This window comes from Euleptes europaea, chromosome 5 (assembly GCF_029931775.1).
Source record: "Euleptes europaea isolate rEulEur1 chromosome 5, rEulEur1.hap1, whole genome shotgun sequence".
Taxonomy (NCBI): domain Eukaryota; kingdom Metazoa; phylum Chordata; class Lepidosauria; order Squamata; family Sphaerodactylidae; genus Euleptes; species Euleptes europaea.
Genome location: NC_079316.1, coordinates 72,161,164 through 72,174,502, shown reverse-complemented (window position 1 = coordinate 72,174,502; position 13,339 = coordinate 72,161,164). Strand labels below are relative to the sequence as shown.

The 13,339-nt window shown below is 41.9% G+C and overlaps 1 protein-coding gene across 1 annotated transcript in view; it reads left to right on the top strand.

Moving 5' to 3' along the window:
- C5H10orf90 (chromosome 5 C10orf90 homolog) overlaps positions 1-13,339 on the top strand; it is a 130,505-nt gene that overhangs the window by 94,762 nt on the left and 22,404 nt on the right. The window contains exon 6 of the mRNA XM_056850205.1: positions 253-454. Within this exon, the coding sequence (XP_056706183.1) occupies positions 253-454 (202 nt within the window). The remainder of the gene's footprint in view (positions 1-252; positions 455-13,339) is intronic.

Here is a 13,339-nt window from a genome sequence, read left to right as displayed (position 1 = left end):
AAAAGACATGTTCCTCCCCCCTCAGATTTTGCAGAAATATCCCCTGTGGTTTATTCTAGCAGTTTTTCAGGTTGAACTATATTGTTCTATAGCCAGGTTGTAAACGAAGTTGCTGGTGTTTACTGTAGACACTGGATGCTACCTTTACACTTGAGAAACAGTGTTTTCACTCAGTCCCGGCAGAGCTGTGGGGTGGGCTTTGCCCTCCATATTCATCACCCTAATCAAAATGATTTCCTCCATTTCTTTTAGGAGGCTCTGGAAGTTCACAAGCCTCATTTTATTTCTCGCTCACAAGAACGGCTGAAGAAACTTGAACACATGGTGCAGCTGAGGAAAGCCCAGCAGGGAGATGCTTCAGGGAAGAAACAAGGAGCTGCTCTTTCTCGCAAACTTTCCTCATCTTCGATGACAAGCAAGAAGAAGCAATGTACGGTTCCTCATCCTCTCAGTGGTGAGTTCACCTGTGGTACCTTCACTAGGGCTGTCACATAATTTGAAGTGATGGGTAGTATACCATATTCTTATGTTAAGTTTTTGTGGAAATTATCCAGTTCAGGGGAGGAGGGGTGAGATTTCATCATTTCTATTTCTTGTAATGATGTAATCTATAACGTGGCTAGTCATTAAAAGCAAGCACACAGGCTTGAATTAATGCAGGTGTGTGTGTGGGGGGGGCAGTTTTCACCAACTCCCTCCACAGGAGACCTCTGATTCCCGCCCCCCCCGCAAGCCAGCGTGGTATAGTGATTAAGAGCAGTAGACTCTAATCTGGAAAACTGGGTTTGTTTCCCTACTCTTCCACATGAGCGGCAGACTCTAAACTGGTGAACCAGATTTATTTTCCCTACACATGACACCTGCTGGATGAGTTTGGGCTAATCACAGTTTTCTCTGAACTCTCTCAGCCCCACTTACCTCACAAGGGCCATTTATGCAGGGCCGATTTTGATGCTCGCTCAAAGCTGCTTTTTAAAATCCGCCCGTTAAAATGACTGTTTACGGTCCCGACGCAAGAGGAGAAAGTCAAACAAATTCCACCCCCACTTGCCTGCTCCTTCGTTCCTTCGTTTGCATAGCCATTAGCAATGGTCCTTTGTATGGCTAAGCCACGGCTGTGACTTTTCATGGTTCCTTCAGTAAATGCTTCGGTGCGGGGGTGGAGCAAATACAAAAGGTCATATCAAAAGGGCTCTTAAGAAATGCAAGGCAGGTATGCGCCGGCTTCGCAGTGACGCAGTGACGGCTGGAATGACGGTTCAGTGTGAAGAAGAAAAAAATATGCAGGGCACTTCAGCCTGGAACGTGCTGCTAATTACCAAGCATAAACGGCCAAGGTGTCTGTTGTGGGGAGAGGAAGGGAAGGCAACTGTAAGCTGGTTTGAGACTCCTTAAAGGCAGAGAAAATTGGGGTATAAAACCAACGGTTCTTCTTCTTCTTTTTGGATGTCCCCTGCCCCCAAGAAGCAGTATCGCTGGGGGGGGGGGCATTTTAGGCTGCCGTGGGAGGAAGGAATGAGCAAATATACTTGTTCCCTCAGAAACTGTAGGTGGGATTCAAGCAGGTGTATTCCTATATCATTGGTACTACTCAAAACTGACAAAGATTGTACGTAGCAGTGTGTTTTGTATAAATTATAAATTAATTCCACTTTGCCATGACAACTTCATGGAACTATCTGCTCTGTCATGCATGTATGCACCTTCATATGATAAGTAACCAATGGAGATGTTTGTAATGTGTAAAATCGTTATATTTTCAAAAGGAATTATTCCACTTCCATGTTAAAGTAGGATGTCAGAGTTATTCTATAGCATAGTCTTCAGAAGTAATTTCTGTAGCTGGAAAAGAAAACCATTGTTTACTAGAAGGTTATTTCCCCTCTGCAGCAGGAATCAACAGGGTTCTCAGATTCATCCTTTAGCTTTTCTCCCCTTAAACTGTAAGCACATTCTTCTGCTTTACCACAGGAAACTTGGCAATTACCCAATGGTGAGATTTCCAGTTGTAATCTTCCCAAGCCCTTTTGCTTCTCGGAGAAATAAAAGTTCATTGTTCTCCTATCTGGAATGCAAAGAAAAAGAAAGAATGCATACAAAGTGATGGAGTCAGAGGTGAAAATGCTTGTATTTTGAAGATTTGTTTCTGAATGACATTTAAAAGCTCGGGGTTGGATCCCAAGTTCCCATTCTGTTGGCAGTGAAACTTCCTTCTCATTCATGGTGGCTTCTGCCTTCACAAGGAGCCTTGCTCTAATAGTGCAGGGCTTCTTAAACTTTTTCTACTAGTAGTGCAGGGCTTCTTAAACTTTTTCCACTCCCTTTTCGCCTGAGAAATTTTTACGTGACCTCGGGTATATAGGTATATAAAATAGGTATACAAATGAAACATTTACTGATAATAAATCATAAAGATTTATGATTTATTCAGTTACCCCATATGGGGTCATGACCCACAGTTTAATAAGCTTTGCTCTAGTGGAAAAGGTATACTGTGCTAGTTGGAGGCTCCTTGAGTTGTAGGAAGGCTTCACTGTTAGTGAAACTGAAGTATTGGAGCCAACCTTTTATCTTAAGAATGAATGTTATCCTTGAACTATTACAAGTTAGAACAATTATTCTTTTTAAGCATTTTATAACTTTGTTAAAAAAAGTATACAAGTAGTTCTCTTTCATACAATCTCATCCTCATATATTACAATAAAAGATATCCAAACACTCACATCCTGCTTATAATTAGCAAGATGTATATTTTTTACTTGTAAGCATTGATAATGCTTCTGTATACTTATTTTATCAAGAGCTATTTTTGTTGCAGAAGTTTTTCCAGACATCCACAAAGTTAATCACAGCCCTGTTGTTATAAGCCACACCTTTGTAATAGCCACTGATTTCCACATTATCATTACATTCCATATTTTTCCTAGCAGATGAACTGTGGTTCAACAAGACATCCTGAAACAAATAAGAAGTACCCTTTCTTTGGAATGGTGTTACCAAGGGACAGAGGAAGCTACACATGTGTGTCCTGTACATGTTTACCTCCATGGTAAACCTTACATGGGGAGGGGCTGTGGCTCAGCAGCAGAGCATCTGCTTGGCATGCAGAAGGTCACAGGTCCAATCCTCAAATCTCCAGTTAAAGGAACTAGGCAAGTAGGTGATGTGAAAGACCTCTGCCTAAGACCCTGGAGAGCTGCTGATGGTTTGAGTAGACAATACTGACTTCGATGGACCAGGGATCTGATTCTGTATAAGGCAGCTTCATGGGTTCATATGTCCCAACTCAAAAGCAAGGCATCCAAAGCCTATGTATATACGAACACAATCTTTGGGATGGTATCTTGGGTGAAGTTGTGAATGAGAGAGAGAGGGGGGGGGGTTTGAATTGAACTAGATTTGATTTTTTTAGACATACATGTGTAAAACTGGAGAGCAAGGAAAGAGGTTAGATAGAAGGGTAATGTATTAAAATGATACCATTGGAGAATATGCTGAAATCAATAAATCACATGTATGTAAATCATGCAAATTGGGGAATAGGTAATGAACAAGCAGTTTAAACATTGACGAGTCCATTAAGCTTGATGTATTCTCCCACAGCTGGTCCAAAAATGGAACCTTCTTATGTTATCTGTGGAGTATTTTGTGAACATGGAGCAGCAAAAAGGGGGAAATAACTCCCCAAAGTGCTGTTTCGGTGCAGGAAAATGGCTTGGGTGGGTTCCTCCCCCCACACTGTGGTGGTCCAAACCTGTTTGGGCTTTATTTTTTAAAAGCCATTCTCTGCAGCTGCTGTGTAGCTGTAGGGAACCTGAGCTGGGCTAAGAGAACCCAGCCCCATCTCTTTGAAAACCCAAACATCTGTTGTGGCCATAAATCTCTGTGGGGCCACCAGACTTCTGTTTCATCTTCCTCCTTTAGTTGGTTCTGTTTCCTGCCTCTGCAGAAACAAAGGACTTAGCTCAAGAGCTCTCTAACCAGCTACAGAGCAAAGAAAGCATGATGGGGAAGGGATTCCATTTCTGCCTCTTCCAAGCCAGCAGGGCCTTGCCAGGCCCTACGGAAGTCTCTCCAGCAGCTGGTATTGAAGCTGTGTGTGGGAAACAAGTTAGCCCCCTCATAAGATACGTTCTTTGTATCCAGCCTATAGGGAAGAGAGTCACAAATAACTGGGCTTTTCTATTGAGGAGGGGGGTACAGATAGGGTTACCAGGTCCCTCTTCGCCACCTATGGGAGATTTTTGGGGTGGAGCCTGAGGAGGGCAGGGTTTGGGGAGGGGAGGGACTTCAATGCCATAGAGTTCAATTGCCAAAGCAGCCATTTTTCTCCAAGTGATCTGATCTCTATCGGCTGGAGATGAGTTGTATTAGCAGGAGATCTTCTACTACCTGGCACTTGGCAACCCTAGGTACAGATGTTTCCCCTAAGGAGGGATTACTTCTCCAGAGTTTGAGGTTCACAGCAGAGGCTCTCTACCTGTCAGGTCCAGAGATAGAAACCCAGACATGGAAGGAAGTTTGAAGTCTTTGAGGGTGAAGGAAGAATAACTTTTCCTGGTGTGAGGAGTGAAAGCTGATCTACAGCATACTTAGAAGAAACTCCACTGCATTCATTGGGGTTTACTCCTAGTTACGTGAGTACAGGATTGCGCTGCTAGAGTTTCAGGACAGACTTCCTCCCCTGCATTCTTTGCGAGGATTCTAGGCAAGGCCATCTGCACCCTTCAGTTCTCCCCTCAGCAGGACACTCAGGCCCAATATCCTCCCAATCCATCTCAGCCCATCAGCTCCCCAGAGGATTTCTAAATCTCTCCACAGCTGACAATGCATGTTTCCTTTCCAGCAACATTCCAGCAACTGTTTAAGGAAGATTAAACACAGACTGCAAAAATCATATGTCAGCTTCGAGTCACTAGCGGGCTCTGCGGCCTCCCTCTTGACCTTGCGGAGGTTGTGGCAGCACTCAAAAGTCAACCTCCCATCACAGTTCTAGGGTCCCAGATGGTAATGACACTTCCTCCCCCACAAGATTGCATGAGAGGAGGGAAGACATAGCACTGAAGGAGAACACTGACACTCTGGGCGCTGTGCTTTGGTTCTGTGATTTTGCTGGAGCAGCATATTTGAGGATATATCGGTTCCTGTTTAATGTCTAGGATATGGTCCTTCAAAGATTTCACAGCTGCCTTTTCACATTCAAGACACTGTTAAGTTAAAATTGAGGATCCTAACTGCAAGTATAAGTGCTTGAAGAAACATAGTGCTCTGGGTGTGGTTAAGTAAAAGTAAAGGTCCCCTGTGCAAGCACCGGGTCATTCCTGACCCATGGGGTGACGTCACATCCCGACGTTTACTAGGCAGACTTTGTTTACGGGGTGGTTTGCCAGTGCCTTCCTCAATCATCTTCCCTTTACCCCCAGCAAGCTGGGTCCTCTTTTTCCCAACCTTAGAAGGATGGAAGGCTGAGTCAACCTTGAGCCAGCTACCTGAAACCAACTTCCATTGGAATCGAACTCAGATCGTGAGCAGAGCTTGGACTGCAGTACTGCAGCTTACCACTCTGCACCACGCTGGGTGTGGTTAGTGAATGCCAAATCCAAAAATGGCCAGGAAGTATCATCTTTCTTGAGTTGTAAGTTTTTTTGGAGAGGCTGTACACCTAGTTCTTGTGGAATCTGAAGATCAAAAAGTATATTTATTGGCCTTTTTTGGAATTGATACTGAAATATTCTGTGTGACATGACTCTGGATTGTCTGAAGTCAAGGACTTCCAATTCAGCTGCACAGTTCCTGCCCGACATCTGAAGACATGCAAGGAAGAAAGCCATCCTAACAATGATGCCAGGGAGGCCCGCTACAGCGAGTCTGGCAGCGAAATAACGACGAAGCTACAAGGACATCTTATAGGACGCTCATGAAGCCTATGAGATGGCAATGAAGGCTGCAAAGAAAAGTCACTATCGGCCTCCATTGCGTCTGCTAGCTCTTGCCCATCTCAATTATTTAGAATAGTTAGGTCACTTACATCCCTTCCTCAAGGACATCCAAATTCTAATTTGGCTATTGGCTGTGAGGCTTTTGCGAGCTTTTGCAGATAAAATCTTGTCGCTTCACCATGAGCTCCCTGTTAACACTGATACAGTCAGTGAACTGAATGCTCCTTGGCCATCTTCAGGTCCAACATTGGACCAGTTCAGTCAACTCTTCCAAGCTGATGTTGACAGGATCCTGATGGCCTCCTGGACCATGCCAAACCTGGTTGGTCAATGCCAATGGGGATGAGGTGCGGGCTCCCCTAGGGGACATTATCAATCTGTCCCTGAGTACAGGGGTCTTCCCAGGGAGTTTATATCCTGCCCTCCCCTGTCAAGCAGGGCACAGAGCAGCTCACAACAAAATGATACAATAATTAAAACTGTTAAAACCACAATAAGCATCCCTAATGAAAATCAATGATGACCCACAGAATACCAGATACAGATAGTATTTGAACAATGTTGATGTGAGCTGCTCTGAGCCCGGCCATGGCTGGGATAGGGCAGGGTATAAATTCAATCAATAAATAAATATTGTGATTGGGCTTCGGGAATCATCAACACAACGAGAATAAGTAACATTGGATTGTTGGGTGCTCAACTCTATGAGAAAAGGATACCTCAGTGAGTTTCATCACTTATCAGTGCTACTCATTCAGAATGCAAAAGGTCCTCAAAAGCACCTTATAAAGAGATCCTAAGTAGAATATAAGTTGTAGTTTACAATAGTGGAAGTAGCCCAGCACAAAAAAAAAAAAAAGGTTCTGGTTTATTCTCCAGGAAGCCTGCTTAGCCTGAAAAGGAGAAGACTGAGAGGGGATATGATAACCATCTTCAAGTACTTGAAGGGCTGTCATATAGAGGATGGTGCCGAGTTGTTTTCTGTTGCCCCAGAAGGTCGGACCAGAACCAACGGGTTAAAATTAAATCAGAAGAGTTTCCATACTGACATTAGGAAGCATTTTCTAACCGTTAGAGCGGTTCCTCAGTGGAACAGGCTTCCTCGGGAGGTGGTAAGCTCTCCTTCCCTGGAGGTTTTTAAGCAGAGGCTAGATGGCCATCTGTCAGCAATGCTGATTCTATGAACTTAGGCAGTTCATGAGACGGAGGGCATCTTAGCCATCTTCTGGGCACTGGGTGTGTGTGGGGGAGGTAGTTGTGAATTTCCTGCATTGTGCAGGGGGTTGGACTTGATGACCCTGGTGGTCCCTTCCAACTCTATGATTCTATGATTGTCCCAAGCCATATGGGATCAAAGTGTTCAGTCATTTTTGTAAAAAGAAAATCCTTTTGAGACTGAGGAGTCTCCTGTGGGAAGGATCAGACTAGAGGGTGAAGCAAGTAGCTAAATTCTGTGCTGCAATATATAAGATCCGACAGACAAAGCTGGGGTTTGGTAATTTAGCTTAAAATGGAAAATGTTTTATTAATTTGAGGTCTGTTTAAATTGTATAAACTGTCTATGAATCGTATATCCTATAGTTTTTTGTGTGCGTAAAGTGCCGTCAAGTTGCAGCCGACTTATGGCGACCCCTTTTGGGGTTTTCATGGCAAGAGACTTAACAGAGGTGGTTTGCCTATATTCTCCCATTTTAATTCTGTAATTGATATGAATGTTTTTAATGGCATTTGCTATATTAATAAATGAATCTGAGCAATCTGAATAAGGGTAGACAAAATGCCAACATTTCAGATTCATTTCGTTTCTCATTTTTAAAACATTATTCATTTTCTTTAATATCAAAATTAAAGTTAGTTACCTTAATTAATCAGTCTGAAGTCGTTTCCATAGGTTTCAGTGGAGAACCCATGTTTTGGTATAACCTCTCCCATCCCAATTGGAAGGTAATTATGAAGGGCAGTATCTTTTACTCAAGGTATCATCTCCTCTCAACAATAGCATAAAAATCCTGTTCTATAAGCAATTAAAATTCTCAGTTGCAAAGTAGATACAAGAGGGCATGAATTGGTATGTGAATGTGCTTTCCCCTCCTTTCTTGAGATCCTCAGGCTGGAGGTGGGGTAATCTATTTTTTTTTCTGAAATAGGGTAAGTGAACAAGGGAGATTAACCCCTTTAACCACTATCGTTGTCAAACTTAGCTGTGTTTGGTTGATTAAAGTAATTTTCTCACAGAACAGGAAACTCCTGGTGTCAGAGCCTGGCTTGGAGAAAATGCATGTCAAACAGGAGAGGTGAAGTGGGTGGCAACCAGAGACAGAGCTTTTTCAGTGGTGGCACCTCACCTTTGGATTCCCCTTCCTCTTGAGGCTCACCTGGCACCTTCTTTACTAACTTCAGGCACCAGGCCAAAACTTTTTTAACACAAGGTTTCATCTTTCTTAGCTGTTTTTATGGTCTGCTTCTAGCTTGAGCACTATATTATGAATATAATTTTAGACTACTGGCACTTATTTTATTGCTTTTTTATGCCCTGGCATGTTCTTATAGGTTGTTTTTATGCTGTTTTATGATTTCATTGTATAGTTTTTGCCTAATTTAACCCCGCTGATTACTGGTGTATATTAATCTCAATTTATTAATGACTTTACAATATTGCTTCATTCACTCATATCTTCCTTCAATCCTATCTATCAAAAAAAGGTTGCTATCTTTTGTTTGTAATCCTCAATCGGCATTTTCCGGAGCAGGTTCATGAGGTTTGCCATGGTGGCAAATTCATACATTTTTGTAATCCACTCAGATAGTTCTGGAATTTTCTTAGCCTTCCAATGATTACAGATTTTTGATTAAAAATCATTATAAGCTTTCAGTTGCTACAGGCTCCAAAGTTGTCAAACTCCTCATGAACACTTTGCCTTTGTGTACTTTTGTAATCCAGTTGTTTGTGAGTATTGAAGCCAAGTAAGAGGTTGGCTTGCCTCTTGTTTTGTATTTCTTGATATGCCATGCATATTCACATCTATGCAAATTATAAAGACTGCTTATATTGATCCTTCCCTATACCGAATTTTAGAGTTATTCAAAATCTTAAAATCTTGATGGTAATAAACTATGGCCGAGTGTGATGGTTCTAATTCTTCTTTATATTAGTCCCAGATCTAAAGTATTCTGTCCCAAATTATATTATCTTTTGTCCTGTCTTCATTCTGACTTTTAATCCCCTCAAACCCCTTTGTCTGAAAGATACTAATAACCACAGGTTGGATCCAACCAGCTTTTCTGCTGGTAAAAAAAAGTAATTACCCAAAAGGATATGCTGTAGGTCGTGGGAACTGCATGGACAAAAAACATGAGGGGTGCAGCCTGTAATATGGAGGTGAAATAGGTAAGACTGAATGAACAAATTGGCTGGATCCAACCCCATATTATTCTAGGTGCCAGTAAAGATTCCCATCCTTTTTCTCGCAACACTGATATAAAACTGTTAATACTATGGTATGGTAATATTTTGTGATGCTTTGACGAGCTACACTCCTTCCGTATCTTTTTGCTGCATGATGTCCCTTTATATTGTTAGACCTTTGTTGTTCTCTATAAAATGATTTATTATAAATCAAACTAAGATTTTTTCCTGCAACGCATTTACTGTTTAACACAAAGAAGAAAGTATCAGCTAAATTATTCATTTACCACTGCGATTCTCCCCATCCATGACAACTTTAATTTTGACCACTGAGTTAATTTCTGCCTTGGCTTTTTTGTTAGTTGATCAATATAACCTTTAACTAAATAATTAATGTCTGTCATTAATTAAAACATTACCTATTTAATCTCTGCCTTTCCACATTGCATTGCACATTCTTTTAATTTCTTCTTTACTCGCTAAATCTATATGAAATCCTAACAGGTCTTTTTTTTCTTTAATCAATAATCCTATCAGTCTTTCCATGAGCACTCCCAAGATTTCTCAGAAAGACAGAATCTGCATTCTTGTTCTCAGTTGTTGTTTTTTCAACCCTTGAATTTTCATGTCATTGCCTGATGCAATAGATTGTGTCTTTGTGCACAGATTACATATCAAAGGAGAGAGAAGGCAGACTTGTTTTATACTGCTTTCAATAATTGTCCATTCATGGCAATTCTTGCTAATGGTGTGCTATAAGCCGAATCTAGCCACCTAAGCATAAAATTGTGTACGCTTAAGCTCTTTATCACTTGTAAAATATAGTATCAGGAGAAGGCATGACTCCATGGTAAAGCAACTGTATTGCATGCAGAGGGTCGCCAGTTCAGTCCCTGGTATCTCTACTTAAAAAATCTCAGGTAGCAGGTGGTAGGAAAGACTTTCACTTCCTGAAACACTGGTGAGCTGGGGCCAGTCGGAGCTAGACAGACCAGTGTGATCTGTAGGTAGGGTTGCCAGGTCCCTCTTCACCACCGGCAAGAGGTTTTTGGGGCAGAGCCTGAGGAGGGCAGGGTTTGGGGAGAGGAGGGACTTCAATGCCATTGAGTCCAATTGCCAAAGCGGCCATTTTCTCCAGGTGAACTGATCACTATCGGCTGGAGATCAGTTGTAATAGCAGGAGATCTCCAGCTAGTACCTGGAGGTTGGGGTTACAAAACCTGTAAGGCAGTTTCACATCATCAACAAAACAGAATAGTTGTTGTTCAAATATGTGTTTGTAATAATCTAGAACAGGGGTGTGAAACATGGCCCGAGGGCTGGATCCGGCCCCTTGAAAGCGCTTTTCTGGCCCGTGAGGTAGCCCACCCCTCCCCTACTCCCCATCTTTTCTGGTTAGGCAAGGCCCAGCCCGACCAAGTCACATTTATTTCATATTCGGCCCTTGTAACAAATGAGTTCAACACGCCTGATCTTACAGTCTTATTGTGCCTTAAAGACTAACAAATTTATTGTGGCATAAGCTTTTGTGAGCCAAATTCATTTTATCAGATGCATAAAGATTTGATAATAATTGTTTCTGTATTGATGTTTTCCTTAAGTTGTGTTGCTTTTTTAAAAATTGTTTGATCGATGTGCTTTGAACTATTCATTGCTTAGTTCAATCGGTTCCTGTTTTAGTTATCAGGGTTTTGTAATCCAGATTTAAAAATGAAACAGGACTCTATGGGTTGGATCCCACTGAACAGATATGTAGCGGCAGGAGGTTTTTTGGGCGGAGCCTGAGGAGAGCGGGGTTTGGGGAGGGGACTTCAAAGCCATAGACTCCAATTGCCAAAGCAGCCATTTTCTCCAGGGGAACTGATCTCTTATCGGCTGGAGTTCAATTGTAATAGTGGGAGATCGTCAGTTAGTACCTGGAGGTTGGCAACCCTACCCTCCACACTTATATGTCTGACACCCTGAATACTACATTTCCTGGGATCCCTCAGGCGTGCCTCAGAGATTGTCAAAAGAAAGTTGAATGCACTGGTAAAGGGAAAGAGAAGATGAAAGGCACACACTGTCTTTGTGCCAAGCAGCTGGCTAGCTGGTTGTTCAGCCAGATTGCTGTCAGTACTGCTGCCAGCACCACCAATTGGCACACGTTAAATGGGGAGGATGAAAGGAAAGGGTGACAGGGAAGGATTAAAGGAAAGGAGGGGAAGGGAATGAGTTATTCTAAGCTCAGAATAGGGCTTGAAAAAGCCAAGCTATTTCCCAGAGTTTTTGGCAAATAGTTTGGCTTTCCCAGTCCCAGTTCTGATTTGAGGGGCAAGCCCATCTGTACTTGTTATAATACAATGTGCATTTTAAAAAGGCGCATAACTTACTACCTTGGCTACAATTCCCCCCATTTAATCTTTTAGTTTGTTTTAAAAGGTCTTGATTTGTGAAATAAAAATGTATGCCAAGTTAGAGAAAAATACTTCATTAAAGAAATATGTTATGAGGATTTTGCCTTGACTCATTCTGCTGACAAAGCTATAAGTGGTAGAAAGGCAGATGTTTCTTTTGCAAGCTAATTAATTCTGTACTCCAGAGATCACATAGTGAGACTGTAGTTGCATGTACATTTACTCATTGACTAACTTGGGTTTGGTGAGATTCATGGCGACGATATAGATATATCATATATATATATATATGATATATATATCTGCCTATAAACTTAGGCAGATGATGAGAGGGAAGGCATCTTGGCCATCTTCTGGGCATGTAGTAGGGGTCATTGGGGGTTTGGGGGGGAAGCAGTTGTGAATTTCCTGCATTGTGCAGGGGGTTGGACTAGATGACCATGGTGGTACCTTCCAATTCTATGATATTCAAATCCTCATTCTGCCATGATGCTGAATGAATGGTCACTGTGCCTCACCCTGTCCACCAGGGCTGTTGTTGTTTTCATTCAAATAACTCTTTGTCTTTTGCCCTTAGCTATGTGGAGGAACAGTGATCTGTAAGTGCCACAACTGTGATAAATATAGGGATTGGTGGCTGATCAGCTGATCTGGTGCAAATACAAAGCTCAGCAGGCATATTACTTGGCCCATTTCCTTCTGTGAGCAGAATGATTCTCTGTCCATGACACAACCTACTTTGAAAACAATCCTGAATTCTTTTAAATTTAGAAGGATCTGGCTGTTCAGGAACAGAGATATTTGATGAAGTATAATGCAGTACTTAGAAATGAATTTTGATTTTAAGAAACAAATTACCTTCTTGCAGTAAGCAAACAAGGAAGTCCCTTTCCTTTGTTTTACTGTGTAACTGTGGTAAATCCTTGTTCACCCTTTAATTCAGCAGAGAAGGGAGAGAATATACACTGAGTCATCGTTTCTTCACTAATATAAACTGGCAAGACTCGCTAAAGGAAGTTGTTTCAAGGTGCCTTCTGCAGCAGTTACAAATGGATGGAAATCTAAGCATCTTATCTTCCATCTCAAATCAGTTATCCCTGACATTTGGATTAATCAAAGGTAGATACCGAAAGTGCCCACCCTATAATTCCAGTTGTGGCCCAGTTCTCAGGATGATAGCATAAATTTAATAAATATTACATTTTTTAAATTTCCCACAGATTTTTTTAAGAAGTGAGCTGTGATTCCCAAAGCTCATATTTAAATAAAATGTTATTAGTCTTTAAGGTGCCACTGAACTTTAATTTTGCTACTGAAGACTAACTTGGCTACCCCCTGCAATAAGTTTTCCTAACAAGGAAAAATTGCTGCATGGTTATAGGTCTGCTCGTTCCTCTTCCCCACCCAAGCTGTATAATACAATCTATCCTGACAAATTCATTGAGCCATGTTACTCTGTTACACCTAAAGCAGCAAATAATTTTACGGTGCCTTAAAAGACTAATGGCTTTATTGGAGAGGCTGGGGCTCAGTGGTAGAGCATCTGCTTGGCATGCAGAAGGTCCCTGGTTCAGTCCCCTGCATCTCCAATTAAAGGG